This window comes from Atractosteus spatula, chromosome 7, assembly GCF_055471065.1.
Source record: "Atractosteus spatula isolate fAtrSpa1 chromosome 7, fAtrSpa1.hap1, whole genome shotgun sequence".
Lineage (NCBI taxonomy): Eukaryota > Metazoa > Chordata > Actinopteri > Semionotiformes > Lepisosteidae > Atractosteus > Atractosteus spatula.
Window position 1 is genome coordinate 36,606,584 of NC_142712.1, and position 20,759 is coordinate 36,627,342.

General features: G+C 40.2%; 2 protein-coding genes across 2 annotated transcripts; both read right to left on the reverse strand.

The window, feature by feature from the left end:
* Positions 1–2,280: 2,280 nt before the first annotated feature.
* LOC148830888 (olfactory receptor class A-like protein 1) lies at positions 2,281–3,243 on the reverse strand. Its single transcript, XM_088919989.1, has one exon. The coding sequence runs from the start codon at positions 3,241–3,243 to the stop codon at positions 2,281–2,283; it is 963 nt and encodes a 320-aa protein (XP_088776115.1).
* A 5,101-nt stretch (positions 3,244–8,344) lies between these two features.
* Positions 8,345–9,307, reverse strand: LOC148830889 (olfactory receptor class A-like protein 1). Its single transcript, XM_088919991.1, has one exon. The coding sequence runs from the start codon at positions 9,305–9,307 to the stop codon at positions 8,345–8,347; it is 963 nt and encodes a 320-aa protein (XP_088776117.1).
* Positions 9,308–20,759: the final 11,452 nt, after the last annotated feature.

The window sequence follows — 20,759 nt, forward strand, 5'->3', positions numbered from 1 at the left end:
CCTCTGTGAAATGAAGATATAAGATCAGTCAGTTTGGTACATCCCAAAGGAATGGTTTTTAATTGCTATCGTATACAGTATTCATACAACAATAACACTCAGTAATTGTGATCTCTGGGAGTTTCATGTGACTCTGAAACATTACCAGATGCAATCTATGATGTCAGAGAAAGTGGTCAGCCTGTACATTTGCCAAATGCTACCCATTGCTCACAGCTGAGCACCAATCCCAATAACAGAAAATGAAATCTAAAAGAAAACTCCAAAAACAGGTGACTGTAGTTCTTTAATATGTTGGAAGAATTGGTTTTGTCTTAGTAATGGAAAAACAAAGTGATATTTTCATCGTGATTATAATCTTATACCTGATTTTCCCTGTTTGTATGAATGGATGTGAACAACATTGAGGCATATTGTTTTGGCAAGTGAAGAGTCTTATTTCAGTTTTTATTTTAGTTTTGAAGTGTTTCTTTTGAGTGGAGGGAGGTGTCAGTAATTTGTTTTTAGTACAGAGAGTGTAAAGTGGGAAGAACAATAGCACAGAATCACCTAGAATTTCTTTAAAATAGTCATCTGAGCCATATCACGTTATGCTGGCTGCAGGGTCCTTTATATAAATGAGTCCTAGGTGCTGGATATTTTCATGAATGGGCAGATGTATGATCAGCTTTAATGTTATATGTTGATACACAACAAAAAATATAAGTTGTGACATTAACAGCTCTTTGAGAACAAACATTTTTTTATGTTCATTTTAAATAATGAGCAGCTAGTTTTGCTGATTGAGCAGTATAAGAACAACAACAATAACATCACTTTATTAACCCTTTACACTTTCTTGCATTAAGAATTATCTTTTCGCTTATTCCAGCTTGCTCTTCATGAGACACACAGACAGAGAGAGCCTGGGGTCAGAGCGCAGGGTCTGCCATTGTACGGCTCCCCTGGAGCAGTTGGGGTTAAGGGCCTTGCTCAATGGAGTAGGATTCCTCTGCCAGCTGCGTGATTTGAACCGGCAACCTTCCAGCCACAGGTGTAGATCCTTAGCCACAGAGCCACCGCTCCGCCCCACAGTATTATTCTTTGTAGAAAACTGAGCCCAAGGTGTGTGATTTCATAAAAATGCCAGGTTCTTGGTGATAAATATTTTAGTTAATTTCAAATAATCTCAAACCGTGTTGAAGAATTATCTTTATTAACAGCTATTCAAAAAGACATGATCAAAATTAACACAAGAACGGTGGAAGAAGACCATGTCTTGGCTGAGAAAGGAAGACTGCTTTCTTGATACTGACATGATTGCAGATAGCCAGTTGTGAGCAATGTTTCCGGTCACCTGCTCCGTGGCTCACTATGTCTGGAGAGCTGTGTAGGACAGGCTGGGGAGTTTAGAGTTTCCTCTGGTAACCAATACGAGGTCTGTTAGATAAGGGATGGACTGAGGTGCTCTTAGGTGTGGTGGAGGAAATGTGCAGTGAGTTTAAAAAAAAACATCTTATTTACAGCCAACCTTACTCTTGCTACACCTTCGCTATCATCCTCCGGAGTGGAAGAAGTGAGACACAGTGAGTGAGTTCCACTTTCCTATGGATCCAAAACACCAGCAGTCTGGCCTACTCTTTCAGGATTGGAATGGTGCAGTGATTTCTGAGCATGGAAGATCAGAAGGCTTGGTCTCAGAGACTCAGTCTTGAATAATAAGTGTTCCACTTGGTCTGTTTTCATACATTACACGGGGGATGTGTTGTCAGGTTATTTTAAATTAAAGTCAGGATTATTTGTAGTTTTGTCTTTTTTGCGTCTTAAGATCTTGCTATTTTAATGCCTAAGTGAAATTAAAATTTCATCCAAATGTCTCATAAAAGTGTCCAGACTTTGGCCCTTAATCAGCTGTCTGGGGAGCTTATTCCAGACACCTACAGCTCTTTGTATAAAGAAGTTTTTCCTATTCTCCATTCTAAATTAATCCCCTTTGATTGCCAATTAAGACCCCAAGAACATATTTTTCTACTGAGTGTGAAATAGTTCCCTGTGTTAGTTAAATTAACGTGATCATGTTTCTGAAAACCTTATTGTATCTTATTATTAGAAAATGTTCTATTCTAATTGTAGTTCTGATTTTAATTCCGAAGTTACCACATGTGCAGTGTATTCATTTAGACGACAGAGCAGATTAAAATCACTTTGGCGTTTTCAGCAGGCTCTACAGTACATCTCCTTTCTCACAAGTCACCCAGAAAGAAATGTTCCCATCGAGGGTTTGAGCTGCGTGTGCAGGCATCACTGACCAGGTGACAAGTGTGAGACGGTGGACTCCGCAATGAGAAGTTTCTGGTCCTTCCCTTTGCAGCAGCTCAGACTGGCCGCAATCTTTTTGTTGGTGGTGATAATGAAGACGGGGCTCAGGGCGGAGTAGCAAGAGGCAAAGAAGACGCGTGTGTCGGTGACGATGGGGTGGACACGGGACACGCAGAGGGTGTAAATCCACAGAACATTGTCCAGGCCAAACAAGATGACATATATGGCGATGAGGGTGAGGACAGCCTTGGACGCCTCCACTGTCTTTCTCTGCGTGCGGTCGGCACCCTGCAAGCCCCTGGTTTGCTTCCTGTGGCGGTACAGGATCACGACGATGTAGCCGCCCGCGCTGGCCATCATGCCCACAAAGATGAAGTCCCGCACGATGTACATCACCCCGTTTCCCATGTACACCTCGAAGCTGGGGAAGGCCACAACGCAGAACTCCAGGTTCAGAGTGTACTCGGAGAGGGAGGAGTTGGTCGCGGCTGAGGAATAGAGCAGGGCAGCCGGGTAGATCGCGACGTTCAGCCCATAAAGCAGCAGGAGCATGTGGGGGATGCGATGCGGGAGCCAGCTCTTCAGCCTGGTCCAGCCGCGCGAGCCAGGGGGGGCGATGACAACGCACTGGTAGCAGCTGAGCAGGGAGGTGACGCAGATGGACATGGCCCGGCCCATGCGGTAGGCGAAGATGACTGCCTTGCAGCCGGGGTCCACAAGGAGGCTCCGCACGCCCAGCGCAGTCAGGGCCTGTGGGATGCCGCGGCACAGCACCACCACCAGGTTGACAAAGACCAGGTTCCCAAGCACCAGGTCGCTGGGCGGAAGCCCACATTGCGAGTGGCGCAGGCTACAGAAGAACAGCAGCAGGCCGAGATTCCCAGGGATACCCACCGCGTCCAGGCAGATGAAGCCCACCGCTTTCAGCATGAGCCGCACCTCCATCGTCTGGGGGAAGAGGTCCTGCAATTCCCAGTGCAAGTCAGAATAAATTTGTAGCATAAACAGCGTAAAAGCAGAAGTAAACCATGTGGGCAAAATCCACCAGGCTCAACTGCTTTGTTTTTAAGACATCCTGAGAATAGCAATCCATTTTTGAGCTTGTTTAATTCTCATTTCTAATTCAAAATAAATCGGAATAATTGATAAGTGGAGAGTTTTGAAAGTAAAACAAGCCCCGTTGTGCAATGTCAGTTTGGGCCATTGCCAAATTTATTTTTTTTAAAAGTAACTCACATTTTTATGTTGTTGAATTGTATCAAATAATTGCATTGAACACTTATAGCACTGTTAAATGAGTTCACTTTTTTAATCCATATCAAAGGTTTTAAAACCTTTCCATTATTAAAAGTGATGTTAGCAGCAAATAACTGTACTGTAATATTAATTTACTTAAAGCATTAAGATTATTCTTGAAAGGTATACAGTTGTATGCATGTCCATATTTCGTTTAATATGAAGAAAGTAATAGTTTTAAAAGCATAACTAAAAATGCAACATTACTGAATTAAAATTGAAATACATTAAACAAACAGATAAGGCAAAATAAATCAAGCTGACATATTCTGTTGCAGAAATGTGTCTTGTTCCAGTAGGAATCACAAGTTACTATGTTTGAGTTCCAATAGTTTTGTAGAACTGTGGTAATACATTGTCCTTCATGAAATAAACGATTACATTGATTACATTTTATTATTAAAGTTGTTTCTTACCTTGCACTGGTGTTTGAGAATTTCTCTTTTGATCTTCCAGAAACCGGTCCTGTAAATTTATAATTTTTGAGCTCCTTTGTTATAACCCCAAAGGGATAGATCCAATTAGAATGGCTACAGTATCTCTTACAAGAACACGTAAACACATCATTCTTAGTAGAGAGTATACTGGGTTATTAAATTAAAATTTACTGTATACTTCGGAAGCAATATTTCTTTCTGAATTGCATATTCAATTTCCAGTGAATGCAAGGCTGATATTTCTGATCATGTACACTGTCTTCATCCACCTTCCCTTGTCTGACTAAACCAGAGGTCTTCCTTTGACATCTGCAGGTGTCTTATCTCATTTCTAGAATTAGGGTCTGATTAATTTAATTGTTTGCTCCTTTTGCTATGCATGTTGATGAGCCTGTACTGAAATTCAGTATATAAGGCAATTGTGCAATTCTTTAATGACATTTTGTTCTTAGTTAACACTTAATTCAGAAGATGCAAAATGTTTTCAAGCTGAAGACCAAAATAGCGATCACTACAGAGCTTTGCCATATTAAAATGGGAATCTACAAAGTTTGAAGAATGATTATTACATCCTTCTCTGTGTATGAGGACTAAATCAATTCAAGATCAAGTGAACAGTTGCAGCTGTGCTTATTTGTCCTCTATTCTTTTCTTTACGAGTGTGTAATTTCTGTTAAATATATACAGTTTTTCATGGCATTGACCTCTGTAATTCTGTTTCCTACAGTAACTAAAACAAGTAGCACAGGTCGTGTTATTAGTGCAGTTATATTTTGAAGGTCATCTGAAATTAAATGTAATTATGTATAGTTAGTGGGTGGCAAGGTGATGCAGTGATTGGTTTTGCTGCCTCCCAGCACTGAAACCATGTGTTCAATTCCAGCCTTGAAGAGCTATCTATATGGAGTTTGTATGTTCTCCATGAGTTTGTGTGGACTTCCTCTGGGTGTTCGAGTTTTCTGTCACAATATACTGGTAGGTTAACTGGGGTCTGGGAATATTTTCACTAGGAGTGAGTGTGTGTCTGTGCCCTACGATGGCCTGGACTTCCATCTAGGGTGTACCCTGCCTTGTACTTGTTTCTTGCTGCGATAGGATCCGGCTCCCCTGCGACCCTGAATTGGGGTTAGAGAATTGATGGATGGGGTTTTACCCGAAAAATTTTAATGCTGCCTCTTCTAAAAAATGTACTTCAGAAATGCATTATATTATGCAGTTACTTTTTATGATTCTTTCATTGTGTTTCCTGTAACTAAACACATTTTAAAGTGAAAACTGGTGACCAAAGGATCTCTTTTAAGCTTGACATTTCACCAAATCCCTTGAATCTTGCATGCAAATATAGATGCAGCTTATTCATTGGAACACAAGCAGTAACTGTGAAGTATTTAAGGAGACACACTGAGGAACCATAAACTCATTTCAAAGTCTGTCCCTTGCACAGTAATGCCAAGAATATCTGATGAGTTTAATCAAGTGATGGGTCGGTTCCAGCTGGAATGTCCCAACAAGCTGTTACAAAACTCTTCAGATGTTACGGAAACACCATTAGTGCACTTCTGAGGATACAGGAATGCAAGTTTCACATAAGACTTCTGTTACAAAACAGTCACACTCAGGATATCCTGGTGCAACACGATGGCCAAAAACAGATGGGTCAGTGTCACACAGCTCTATAATTGCTTTCCAACGGCTGCTGCAGCAGACCAGGCATGTCGATGTGACAATCTCTATGAGGCTCAGACACTTTGCAGTCTTCAGTACTCCACAGTGGACTACATTTGACTAATTCTGTGATTTCTTTCTCAGAGCCACTGATTATTAAAGTTTACACAATGTGTCAGGTGTCAGTGCTCTAGCCATCATTGATTTATTAATTTTGCTGAAAATTAAATACCTTAACAGTACAAGACTTTGCCAATTTGAGCACGATTCCCGTCTTGGTGCAGTATATTCACACAATTTATTCAGATAAGAAACAGGTGAAGGTTAATTCCACGCTGACAGGAAAACTGCTATCTTTCAGCTGTTGAGCATTCTTCAGGTTATTCTTCTGGCTTGGCTATTGGGGCACATTAGTATAAAGTCTAGCATGTTTTATTTTTTTTTTCTGCTTTTCTGTGTGGAATTAACCTCACCTTTGTATGCTGCATGCTGTGTATCCTGTATCCTCCCTACTCTAACATTAAAAATCAGTCGTACGAGGGCGTACGAGGGAGGCCAGTAAGGTTTTGGGAATATTACAAGATTTTCTCCTATTATGAAAGCAAAATGTGCTAGAACAGAAGACGACTATTTTAAAACATCCACAAGAAAATTATGAAAGTGCTGTTAATTGCATTAGTATCTCTGATGACTTGAGAGATCTAACAAATTGGCCATCCTCCTTTCAGTGAATACTTCCTCAGATGCCTCTGTGAAATGAAGATTGAAGATCAGTCGGCTTGACACATCCCAAAGGAATGGTTTTTAATTGCTATCGTATACAGTATTCATACAACAATAACACTCGGTAAATGTGATCTCTGGGAGTTTCATGTGACTCTGAAGCATTACCAGATGCAATCTATGATGTCAGAGGAAGTGGTCAGCCTGTACAATTGCCAAATGCTACCCATTGCTCACAGCTGAGCACCAATCCCAATAACAGAAAATGAAATCTAAAAGATAACTCCAAAAACGGGTGACTGTAGTTCTTTAATATGTTGGAAGAATTGTTTTTTTCTGAATAATGGAAAAACAAAGTAATATTTTCATCGTGATTATAATCCTATACCTGATTTTCCCTGTTTGTATGAATGGATGTGAACAACATTGAGGCATATTGTTTTGGCAAGTGAAGAGTCTTATTTCAGTTTTATTTTAGTTTTGAAGTGTTTCTTTTGAGTGGAGGGAGGTGTCAGTAATTCGTTTTTAGTACAGAGAGTGTAAAGTGGGAAGAACAATAGCACAGAATCACCTAGAATTTCTTTAAAATAGTCATCTGAGCCATATCACGTTATGCTGGCTGCAGGGTCCTTTATATAAATGAGTCCTAGGTGCTGGATATTTTCATGAATGGGCAGATGTATGATCAGCTTTAATGTTATATGTTGATACACAACAAAAAATATAAGTTATGACATTAACAGTCCAAGGTGTGTGATTTTGTAAAAATGCCAGGTTCTCGGTGATTAATATTTTAGTTAATTTCAAATAATCTCAAACCGAGTTGAAGAATTATCTTTATTAACAGCTATTCAAAAAGACATGATTAAAATTAACACAAGAACGGTGGAAGAAGACCATGTCTTGGCTGAGTAAGGAAGACTGCTTTCTTGATACTGACATGATTGCAGATAGCCAGTTGTGAGCAATGTTTCCGGTCACCTGCTCCGTGGCTCACTATGTCTGGAGAGCTGTGTAGGACAGGCTGGGGAGTTTAGAGTTTCCTCTGGTAACCAATACGAGGTCTGTTAGATAAGGGATGGACTGAGGTGCTCTTAGGTGTGGTGGAGGAAACGTGCAGTGAGATTTAAAAAAAACATCTTTTTTACAGCCAACCTTACTCCTGCTACACCTTCGCTATCATCCTCCGGAGTGGAAGAAGTGAGACACAGTGAGTGAGTTCCACTTTCCTATGGATCCAAAACACCAGCAGTCTGGCCTACTCTTTCAGGATTGGAATGGTGCAGTGATTTCTGAGCATGGAAGATCAGAAGGCTTGGTCTCAGAGACTCAGTCTTGAATAATAAGTGTTCCACTTGGTCTCTTTTCATTCATTACACGGGGGATGTATTGTCAGGTTATTTTAAATTAAAGTCAGGATTATTTGTAGTTTTGTCTTTTTTGCGTCTTAAGATCTTGCTATTTTAATGCCTAAGTGAAATTAAAATTTCATCCAGATGTCTCATAAAAGTGTCCAGACTTTGGCCCTTAATCAGCTGTCTGGGGAGCTTATTCCAGATACCTACAGCTCTTTCTATAAAGAAGTTTTTCCTATTCTCCATTCTAAATGAATCTCCTTTGATTGCCGATTAAGACCCCAAGAACTTGTTTTTCTACTGAGTGTGAAATAGTTCCCTGTGTTAGTTAAATTAACGTGATCATGTTTCTGAAAACCTTATTGCGTCTTGTTATTGGAAAATGTTCTATTCTAATTGTAGTTCTGATTTAAATTCCAAAGTTACCAAATGTGCAGTGCATTCATTTAGACGACAGAGCAGATTATAATCACTTTGGCGTTTTCAGCAGGCTCTACAGTACATCTCCTTTCTCACAAGTCACCCGTAAAGAAATGTTCCCATCGAGGGTTTGAGCTGCGTGTGCAGGTATCACTGACCAGGTGACAAGTGTGAGACGGTGGACTCCGCAATGAGAAGTTTCTGGTCCTTCCCTTTGCAGCAGCTCAGACTGGCCGCAATCTTTTTGTTGGTGGTGATAATGAAGACGGGGCTCAGGGCGGAGTAGCAAGAGGCAAAGAAGACGCGTATGTCGGAGATGATGGGATGGACACGGGACACGCAGAGGGTGTAAATCCACACGACATTGTCCAGGCCAAACAGGATGATGTAGATGGCGATGAGGGTAAGGACAGCCTTGGACGCCTGCACTGTCTTTCTCTGCGTGCGGTCGGCACCCTGCAAGCCCCTGGTTTGCTTCCTGTGGCGGTACAGGATCACGACGATGTAGCCGCCCGCGCTGGCCATCATGCCCACGAAGACAACGTCCCGCACAATGTGCATCACCCCGTTTCCCATGTACACCTCGAAGCTGGGGAAGGCCACGACGCAGAACTCCAGGTTCAGAGTGTACTCGGAGAGGGAGGAGTTGGTTGCGGCCGAGGAATAGAGTAGCGAGGCTGGGCAGACCGCGACGTTCATCCCGAAAAGCAGCAGGAGCACATGGGGGATGCGATGCGGGAGCCAGCTCTTCAGCCTGGTCCAGCCGCACGAGCCAGGGGGGGCGACGACAACGCACTGGTAGCAGCTGAGCAGGGAGGTGACACAGATGGACATGGCCCGGCCCATGCGGTAGGCGAAGATGACCGCCTTGCAGCCGGGGTCCCCGAGGAGGCTCCGCACGCCCAGTGCAGTCAGGGCCTGCGGGATGCCGCGGCACAGCACCACCACCAGGTTGACGAAGACCAGGTTCCCAAGCACCAGGTCGCTGGGCGGAAGCCCACCTTGCGAGATGCGCAGGCGGCAGAAGAACAGCAGCAGGCCGAGATTCCCAGGGATCCCCACCGCGTCCAGGCAGATGAAGCCCGCCGCTTTCAGTATGTGCCGCACCTCCATCGTCTGGGGGAAGAGGTCCTGCAATTCCCAGTGCAAGTCAGAATAAATTTGTAGCATAAACAGCGTAAAAGCAGAAGTAAGCCATGTGGGCAAAATCCACCAGGCTCAATTGCTTTGTTTTTAAGACATCCTGAGAATAGCAATCCATTTTTGAGCTTGTTTAATTCTCATTTCTAATTCAAAATAAATTGGAATAATTGATAAGTGGAGAGTTTTGAAAGTAAAACAAGCCTGTTGTCCAACGTCAGTTTGTGCCATTGGCAAAGTTACTTTTTTTAAAGTAATTCAGATTTTTTTGTTGTTGAATTGTATCAAATAATTGAATTGAACACTTGTATCACTGTTAAATAACTTCACTTTTTTAATATTTACCAAATGTTTTAACACTTTTCCGCTACTAAAGGTGATGTTAGCAGCAAATAACTGTATTGTAATATTAATTTACTTAAAGCATTAAGGTTATTCTTGAAAGGTATACAGTTGTATGCATGTCCACATTTAGTTTCATATGAAGAAAGTAATAGTTTTCAAAGCATAACTAAAAATGCAACATTACTGAATTAAAATTGAAATAAATTATACAAACAGATAAGGCAAAATACATCAAGTTGATATATTCTGTTGCAGAAATATGTGTCTTGTTCCAGTAGGAATCACAAGTTACTATGTTTGAGTTCCAATAGTTTTATAGAGCTATGTAAATTCAGTGTCATTTATGAAATAAATGATTGTATTGATTACATTTTAATATTAAAGTTGTTTCTTACCTTGCACTGGTGTTTGAAAATTTCCCTTTTGGTCTTCCAGAGACCGGTTCTGTAAATTTATAATTTTTGAGCTCCTTTGTTATAACCCCAAAGGGATAGATCCAATTAGAATGGCTACAGTATCTCTTTCAAGAACAAGTAAACACATCATTCTTAGTAGAGAGTATACTGGGTTATTAAATTGAAATTTACTGTAGACTTCGGAAGCAATATTTCTGAATTGCATATTCAATTTCCAGTGAATGCAAGGCTGATATTTCTGATCATATACACTGTCTTCATCCACCTTCCCATGTCTGACCAAACCAGAGGTCTTCTTTTGACATCTGAAGGTGTCTTATCTCATTTCTAGAATTAGGGTCTGATTAATTTAATTGTTTGCTCCTGTTACCATGCATGTTGATGAGCCTGTACTGAAATTCAGTATATGATGAGGCAATTGTGCAATTCTTTAATGACATTTTGTTTCTAGTTAGCACCTAATTCAGAAGATGCAAGATTGATGCAAGCTGAAGACCAAAATAGCGGTCACTACAGAGCTTTGCCATATTAAAAGGGAATCTACGAAGCTTGCAGAATGATTATTACTTCCTTCTCTGTGTATGAGGACTAAATCAATTCAAGATCAAGTGGACAGTTGCTGCTGTGCTTTTTTGTGCTCTATTCTTTTCTTTATGAGTGTGTCATTTTTGTTAAATATATCCATTTTGTCACGACATTGACCTCTGTGTAATTCTGTACCTAACTAAAACAAGTAGCACAGGTCTTGTTATTATTGCAGTTATATTTTGAAGTTCATCTGAAATTAAATGTAATTATGTATAGTTAGTGGGTGGCAAGGTGAAGCAGTGATTGGTTTTTCTGCCTCCCAACACTGAAACCCTGGGTTCAATTCCAGCTTTGAAGAGCTATCTAGATGGAGTTTATATGTTCTCCATGGGTTTGTGTGGACTTCCTCTGGGTGTTCCAGTTTCCTGTCACAGTTCAAAAACATACTGGTAGGTTAATTGGGGTCTGGGAATATTTTCACTAGGAGTGAGTGTGTGTCTGTGTCCTACAATGTCCTGGTCTTCCGTCTAGGGTGTACCCTGCTTTTTACCTGTTTCTTGCTGCGATAGGATCCGGCTCCCCTGTGACCCTGAATTGGGGTAAGAGAAAGGTTAGAGAATTGATGGATGGAGATTTACCCGAAAGATTGTAATGCTGCCTTTTCTAAAAATATAGTTCAGAAATCCATTAAATTATCCAGTTACCTTTTTTTGATTGTGATTACACTCATATGAGTGTAATGAAGTGATGGGTCGGTTCCAGCTGGAATGTCCCAACGAGCTGTTACAAAACTCTTCAGATGTTACGGAAACAGCATTAGTGCACTACTGAGGATACAGGAATGCAAGTCTCACATTAGACTCCTGTTACAAAACAGTCACACTCAGGATATCCTGGTGCAACACGATGACCAAAAACAGATGGGTCAGTGTCACACAGCTCTATAATTGCTTTCCAACGGCTGCTGCAGCAGACCAGGCATGTCGATGTGACAATCTCTATGAGGCTCAGACACTTTGCACTCTTTAGTACTCCACGGTGGACTACATTTGACTAATTCTGTGACTTCTTTCTCACAGCCACTGATTATTAAAGTTTACACAACGTGTCAGGCGTCAGTGCTCTAGCCATCTTTGATTTGAGCACGATTCCCATCCTGGGGCAGTATATTCACACAATTTATTCGGATAAGAGACAGGTGAAGGTTAATTCCACGCTGACAGGAAAAATGCTATCTTTCAGCTGTTGAGCATTCTTCAGGTTATTCTTCTGGCTTGGCTATTGGGGCACATTATTCAAAAGTCTTGTCATGATCGTAATCCCTCCCCCTTAAGGGCACTCTGGGTTTTTCACATTTTAGTTGATTTTGTGTACCTGTACCCTGTTCCATCCCTTCCCTACAAAAGCTAGACGCTCACTCTATTCCCGCCTACTACCAAGTTGCCCTATGTCTGCGGCTTGAGGGCATAGGCGTCCTATCGGCGTCCTGACCCAGCTGAGTCCGGGACTTGAAGTGCCTGGTCCCGTTATTTATCTCCCCGACCCTTCACCGGATCCCGCTCTGCTTTTTAACTTGTCGAGTTCTTGTTTGGATTTCCTGGTCTTTTGGATTATTGGACTCTGCCTCGGTTTTCCCTACGGACTCCCTCTGGATTGTGGCATGGACCACGACCCCCCCCACCCTGAGCACCAGCACACCTTCGACATGCCCCTCTGTTCTTCTACCAGCCCCGACCCTAGTCCTCTTTCCCCGTGTTTGTTTCACGCCCTTCTGGATTCTGCTGTTTGTACAGGGTCCTGCAAGACGTATCGTAACAAGTCTAGCATGTTTTATTTTTTCTTTCTGCCTTTCTGTGTGGAATTAACCTCACCTTTGTATGCTGCATGCTGTGTATCCTGTATCCTCCCTACTCTAACATTAAAAATCATTCCAGTTGTAGGGCGTACGAGGGAGGGCAGTAAGGTTTTGGGAATATTACAAGATTTTCTCCTATTATGAAAGCAAAATGTGCTGCAACAGAAGACGACTATTTTAAAACATCCACAAGAAATTGGATGAAAGTGCTGTTAATTGCTTTAATATCTCTGATGACTTGAGAGATCTAACAAATTGGCCATCCTCCTTTCAGTGAATACTTCCTCAAATGCCTCTGTGAAATGAAGATTGAAGATCAGTCGGCTTGACACATCCCAAAGGAATGGTTTTTAATTGCTATCGTATACAGTATTCATACAACAATAACACTCAGTAATTGTGATCTCTGGGAGTTTCATGTGACTCTGAAACATTACCAGATGCAATCTATGATGTCAGAGAAAGTGGCCAGCCTGTACATTTGCCAAATGCTACCCATTGCTCACAGCTGAGCACCAATCCCAATAACAGAAAATGAAATCTAAAAGAAAACTCCAAAAACAGGTGACTGTAGTTCTTTAATATGTTGGAAGAATTGGTTTTGACTGAGTAATGGAAAAACAAAGTGATATTTTCATCATGATTATAATCCTATACCTGATTTTCCCTGTTTGTATGAATGGATGTGAACAACATTGAGGCATATTGTTTTGGCAAGTGAAGAGTTTTATTTCAGTTTTAGTTTTGAAGTGTTTCTTTTGAGTGGAGGGAGGTGTCAGTAATTTGTTTTTAGTACAGAGAGTGTAAAGTGGGAAGAACAATAGCACAGAATCACCTAGAATTTCTTTAAAATAGTCATCTGAGCCATATCACGTTATGCTGGCTGCAGGGTCCTTTATATAAATGAGTCCTAGGTGCTGGATATTTTCATGAATGGGCAGATGTATGATCAGCTTTAATGTTATATGTTGATACACAACAAAAAATATAAGTTATGACATTAACAGCTCTTTGAGAACAAACATTTTTTAATGTTCATTTTAAATAATGAGCAGCTAGTTTTGCTGATTGAGCAGTATTATTCCTTGTAGAAAACTGAGCCCAAGGTGTGTGATTTAATAAAAATGCCAGGTTCTCGATGATTAATATTTTAGTTAATTTCAAATAATCTCAAACCAAGTTGAAGGATTATCTTTATTAACAGCTATTCAAAAAGATATGATCAAAATTAGCCATGTCTTGGCTGAGTAAGGAAGACTGCTTTCTTGATATTGACATGATTGCAGATAGCCAGCAGATAGCCAGTGTGGTGGAGGAAATGTGCAGTGAGTTTAAAAAAAAACATCTTATTTACAGCCAACCTTACTCTTGCTACACCTTCACTATCATCCTCCGGAGTGGACGAATTTAGACACAGTGAGTGAGTTCCACTTTCCTATGGATCCAAAACATCAGCAGTCTGGCCTACTCTTTCAGGATTGGAATGGTGCAGTGATTTCTGAGCATGGAAGATCAGAAGGCTTAGTCTCAGAGACTCAGTCTTGAATAATAAAATCATGCATAATATGGCATTTGTGTCAAGTTTTCCAAATCTCTATTTGTTTTTTAGGTTTGCCCCTTCATTGCTCTGGTGTCCCAGAGTGCCACAGAAACAAAGAAACCACTCTTTTCATTTATGACACGGGATTATCAGCATTATTTGTGGTTTTGCCTTTTTTTTTTTCTTAAGATCGTGCTATTTTAGTGCCTAAGTGAAATTAAAATTTCATCCAGATGTCTCATAAAAGTGTCCAGACTTTGGCCCTTAATCAGCTGTCTGGGGAGCTTATTCCAGACACCTACTGTACAGCTCTTTGTAAAGAAGTGTTTTCTTTTCTCTATTCTAAATGAATCCCCTTTGATTGCCAATTAAGACCCCAAGTACTTGTTTTTCTACTGAGTGTGAAATAGTTCCCTGTGTTGACCCTATATGCTGTATACTCCTGAAGATCTTATACATGAAGAATATTGTAACGCATACGGCCATCAGTGGTGTGTAAGAGCCGGCTTACCAGAGCGGTGACGTCATTTTCTAATGTAACGCAACGGGGTTCAGGTGGGCACCCTTGCCTTCTGCCTTCACAGGTTGGCCCCGCTCCGTGGGGGACGCGAACCCGGGCCTCCGGCGTCACTCAACAGGGACCCAGCTTGTTGAGCTAAAGAGAGATCTCTCTACAGCCCAGTGGCTCTAGTCCTGCTATTACAGGGAAGGGCGGTGACGTCACCTCTCTGGTAAGCCGGCTCTTTACACACCACTGACGGCCGTAAGCGTTACACTATCTCCTTTTTTTAAACTGAAGAGATTTGCTATATTAACTTGGATTTGCTCCATTAACTGTATATGAAATTCCCACGAGACCAAGAATCATTCTTGGTCCTCTTCTTTGAACTCTTTCAAAGGATGTAAAATCCTTTTCTTACAATCCTGCAATCTCTGGGTGCAGTTCATAATGAAAGTGACAGTTGTAACATTCTAATTATGAACAACATCCTATATTTCTTTCAGTTGTTCTAGGGCAATACTGACAAATATATTTCACCTGAGTGCCGTGTTTCATTTGAGTGTACTGTATATATTAAATAAACATACTGTATAGTGTATATTTTTGCTCTTCTTTTTTATCTTGTCTATATGAAAGGCAATTTTGGCTTCAGCTGGATGCACATAAGATCTGAACTGGATCAGGCTGCTATGCAATATCGGTTCTGTCCCTGTAATACCTGATGTAACATAGCAAGAGCTCATCAAACTGTGGAGTTTATGACATTTTCTACATTAGCATAATGACTTTTTTCAGTTCTAAAACATTCCTTGATTCGATTAATCAAAGGTTCGTCACAGTGAAGTCGACAAATTTTTATTAGACGCTCAGTACCTCCTGTTTCTTTACCTCTGGTCTTATAAAGGAGAGTAGTAGTTGAGTTTTGAGAGCTCTTTTTTAATATTAAACTTTAAGTACCCTTTAATAGGAGGCTGCTATATCTGTTATGCCTTTATATAATTTAATTACAACTGATAGCAGCTAATTAGACCGTGGAAAGGCTTCTCTCTAATTAGTCAGTTAATATCTAAAGCCTAATGCTGATTTCTCTGGCGTTTAATTAGAAATTTCTCCAAAGAAGCTATCACAATTAACTGGCAAGCCCATACTTGTTTTGTTTCCTACTTCATTGTGGAAAACTAACTACGGAAAGGGATGCTCAGCTCATCAGCAGTTCAATCAGAATCTTGCAAATGAAGATCAAACTGTAACAAGAGACTCTGAGCTAGAAGAGAATGGCCTACTGATGCAAACCAATGAAATAATATTCCTTCATTATAACATAATAAACGCACTATTTTTCATCAAAGGAAATGCTAACCCCTTATCTGATTGATTACCTGGGTGGTGAAGGCACTTTTGCTCTCAGGTATTGTTTTGTACTGAGGTTTTGTTTTTCAGCAGGTGGAATTATATTTAGGAACCTATTAATGTTATACGTTGTGTATTGTTCATCAAGTTTTAAATTATATAAGAAAATTGAAATGCTGGGAGCAATAAAAAACAGCTTGTTGAATTGATGATGGTAAAGTGGGGAGGGGTGTATTCTTTACTAAAGCCCCTTTTGAACTTTGTTTTAGACAAGTGCAAATGGTCTTTCATTTTTTTCTTTCCTCTAGTTTACCCATGTGGGCATTATTATGATGTTTGCCTTTCTTTCCGTTCAAACACACAGAATAGATTCTTTAATTTACACAGATACAGAATGAGACCTCCTCCCCAGCCCTCTCCCTTCAGTTCTGCAAGAATATTGACCCAGGAGCAGTGAATACGTGACAAGTATGAGGAACATTTTGTCAACTCTTTTGTTTTAATACAATGGATCAGTACTGGCATCTTTCTAGACGCTTAAGTGAAAATAGAATTTCAGCCAGATGTCTCAAAGTGTCCAGACTGAGCCTCAGTCAGCTGGTTGGGGATCTTGTTCCAGACACCCACATTCTTTTTACTATTTGAATTGACATGTAATACTCCTCAAACACTCTTCAAAAACTTCTGGCGTTGTATGCTGAACTTAACTCAACTATGGGTACCACCTTTCTTCTGTCGTGTTAGTGACGCCCAGCACAGAATACTGTTTGTTCCCTTTGGAGTTCATTAATAATTGCTAATCCACCGAGAGGGGCTTATCACCTGTTTAGGATTAATTGAAGTGCAAAGACAACAAGAAAACAAGTGCAGACTCCATAGTGTGTTTCTTCTTAATGGAGCCCCAAGGAGTTCCTTTCTCCGTACATGTCCTGGGGAGGCAGAGGGCATTAGTGAACTCAGAGCCGTGACTAGAGGAGGAAAAAGTGGTAAACATGAAGCAGCGCAGTCTGTTCTGCTATGTTTAATCCAGCAGCCTCAAAAACGTCAGAGGTTAGTAAAGAGAGGAGACCTTTTGACCCATCCAGATAATTTGGGTTGCTAGTAGGTGCTTGATCCCAGAATCTAGCAGCCATTTTTTGAAGGAAGCCTTGTGATTTTAGTCCTCAGTGCCCGCCCCCCTTGGCTTTGCAGAATTCAATTGGACATCATTCCTTACTGTTTCTAAATCAAACCATCTTTTGTGTGATTCTGTGATAGTACTGTCTTTATTTAGGTTGGCCAAGGCCCCTAAGGAGTGTTTGAGATTCAGTTTGTGGAATTTGTTATTTTGGTGTCCTAAATAACCATTGTTTTGTCATGACGTTCCCTATCCTGTCCTATAAGGTTACAAATGATGTACAGCTTTTACAGTTATTGCATAAAAGGGCATTAAGTACTTCAGAATTAAAATGGAAGAGTTTTGTCACTGCTTGATTCTCCAGAGACCTTTGTAATTTTAAAACCATGCTGAACGGTGTTGTGACTTCTTACCTACAATTTTACTTGTGTACTTTAGTTTGAAATTTACTGTTAACCTTGGAGAAGCCCATTGGGTTGACTTTGTGCCTTTGAGAATTTGTAGTGTTTAAATCAGGTCCTCTTTCAATCTTCTCTGCTCAGTACTTAAAGGATTCGCTTGTTTTAACTAGTCAGCATAGAATGATTCACTCTGCCAGGAATGTACGTGGTTAGTCTTATTTGGCTGTAATTCAGACATTCAATGTCTGTTTTTCACTAGGGTGACAAAAATCTGTACACCTTATTCTAAACAAAGACTCTCACTTTCATTCTCATTGCACAATTTAAACACTTTTAGCAACAGTATGTAACCTAACATTCTATTTTTTTCCCACAGTATATAGGGGAGGAAAGAAAAAGTTTCTGTATCAGGCCATACACAAAGCCAAAGCACCTGTGTATGTGAATGTGCCTCTTTATGCTTTGTGTTTTGCCACAGTAGTATTATCTACTACTAGGTCAAGATTGCTTATTTCAATACACCCTGGAAATGGAGAAGCAAGTACCATAGATTTGAGACTGAATGATATAAACCTCTTCTTGTGCTTCACCTCCCCTGCAACACACAGCGCCTGTGGTTAGGCAGGACTGGCAAGGTAAATCCTCTGAAGTGCTCTTGCTGTCTCCCTTCCTGGTTCTTCCACATTGAACATGCCCCCTATTAACTCCGTACCTGCTTGTCTTGGTTCTCTTGCTGATTGGACTTCTCCATGGTTACCAGGTCTGCGTAAGGCAGTGTATCGGAGGTGTGAGTTCTAGTTCAGTTTTCTACAGTAATGTGCTGGGCGTTAGCCAAAACAACATAGCTGCCTCCGCTCTGCCGATCAGCGGCCTTTGGAAATTTGTCAAACTCAATAGTACTTAAAGTGATTAAAGCGACATTTGAACTTTAAACTTCAGTACTAAGGTGTAAAATGCACCTTTTGGGTGAGAAAAATAGCAGACAATGTCGATCCCCTAATGAAACCACAGGGTTTTTGTTAGGAATGTACTGTACATTATCATTTTTTCACTGCCCCTAAAATACTGATGTTCTTGTCTAACCTTAATGGATACAAACTTTCTCTTTAAGAAGTTATGTTGTCTCAACTACTTCTAAAATGGGAGAGAAAAGGCAGGAACAGAGACAAAAATCCAGAATTTGTTCAAAGTAAAAAGCAAGTGTACTTTAGTCTTGGAAAGAGTGTACTGTAGCTGAAAGGATTTTTCAATTTGTGTTGTGCCAAGGTTGTATGTGTACCTACAGGATTTATTTATTTTTTGTGTTCTATCAGTTTACAGAAGTAATTTGTAGCCATATCTAGTCTTGTCCTAGATGTATCTACACCTTCATTATTGCAGTTCTTTCTTTTCAACTCCTTAGCACTGCATATTGTACACACATATCGCCACAAGAGTGCAGTGTCTCTATTTAATACAATCTCTTTTCTATTTATAGAAGCATACAACTAAAATCTTTGACAAAACGGCTCATTTATCCCAAAGGGAAACAGGCAGCATGCAACAAAGCCTGGAATTTTACGTGCTAAAAAAACTAACACATCTTTATCAGGAAGAAATGTGAACTTTATTTCCAGATCCATACATATTGATTGGAATAAGACTTGACAAAGGCCAGAACGCCAATATAAGCTGAAGTGCACTCTGCTCAATTGCTACCACAGTAATGAGTGTAGTTAGAAATAAAAAGGAAGCAATTAAAAGCATCAAATGATCCTAAACACACACTTGAGACCAAATGCACTTAACATTTTTTTGAAACTATCATTTTTAGTATATTCACAGAACACAATTACTTCACTATTATTGAAACTGACTCATGCAGATGAGCAAAACATCTTTCAGTTGTTAAATGCTGATAGCCAACTCCCTTGTGGCTTGAACTGAATTTATAAGGAATTTCAGAAACACTACATTGTCTAGGAATTGTTTAATGCCTGTGTCCACTGAAATGATTAGCAGGCAAGTGGAGGGTCTGTTTGTCACTTCGTAATAGGTTTGTTTTAGAAGTTCTTCTGTAAAGAGCGTTTTGTAAGGTTCTGTAATTCCTGAAGCAGGTAAAGAATTCGGTCAGGAATCAAGGCACATCCCATGCAGTGCTACAGAAAATGCATTTGGGTTCTGTGAGCAAAACAAAAGATTGTAATGCATCATCTAGCATTGCCTTACAGTCTGTAGATCAGTGCCACCCACCATTTTCCCATTGGCCATGTGATCCCAAGTCTTATTACCATTTTTCTGTCCTGCACCTCTGGGGATTCTTACTCTCTTAGGAATTTCTGCTTGTACACCCAATGCAGATTTCATGACTGCCCTCAGGTGGGAGGCACGGATCTTAGCTCACTGGACTGTATCTCTTCTACCTCTCATTCTAGGGGTATAGTGGTATAAATACTGTAAATAGTGATTAACCTGGGATGAGAGCAAGACTGCATCCCTCTTACTCTACCTGGGCAGGTGAGGCATTCAGATCATCTAAATTATTTCTTCTGCTGGGATAAATATCTGGGAGCTGTATACATGGGTGTAACAGCGAATGATGAGAGATAAGCATCTCATGTTTGGTTAGCTGAAATAGTAAATGTTGCATTCATTAACTGTACTAATGGGGCTTAATACCATTTTGCATGAATATGTAGTAATGACTAGAAACCAAAGAAATTCCCTCTGATATCATGGCAGTCTCCTACTTGTTTCAAGCATAAGATTAAATCCAGTTTTGATCACCAGGTTATGGAGCTCATTCTTTGGCACAATAGGTATAATATTGTGAAAGCTACAAGGTCTTCTCCAACAAAAGCAACAGCAAAAATATCTTGCTGCTATAGTATTGCATTCATTTTGTGCATGGAAGTTTGCATAATGTGTGTGTACTAGGAAAGTGCCTCATGGAAGTATTAATAAAGACAGGATGAAACTGCTGAATATGACCGTTAGCTTCTTCTACAACTGACTTACACTGTCTTATTTCTCATATGTAGCAACTGCAGTTTTGTTCAGTTTAAGGTCAATATTCTCAAACTGTTTAAGAAAGCTATAGTGTAAAACAATGGAAATTGTTACTGTAAAGATACAGTACTCATTACAAATTTTGCAGTTGAAATGGCTTATTTGTAGGAAAATGCTATTGTAAGATATTGAAGTTGTAAATGTTATTTTTCTAAACATTGCTTATGGGTCCATTGCAAAAACATGTTTAATAAAAACATCAAAGTAGTTATGCATGTAAAGATTATGGCAATTATAGAAGGAAGACCTCTTTTATTACATCTCTGTTTCTACAGATTCCTCTCCTCGGTTATATTGGTTATATTGCTGTTCTGACCTTATCC

Excerpts from the sequence above, each read along its gene's own strand:
- LOC148830888 (XM_088919989.1), bottom strand. The coding sequence starts at position 3,243 with ATGGAGGTGCGGCTCATGCTGAAAGCGGTGGGCTTCATCTGCCTGGAC.
- LOC148830889 (XM_088919991.1), bottom strand. The coding sequence starts at position 9,307 with ATGGAGGTGCGGCACATACTGAAAGCGGCGGGCTTCATCTGCCTGGAC.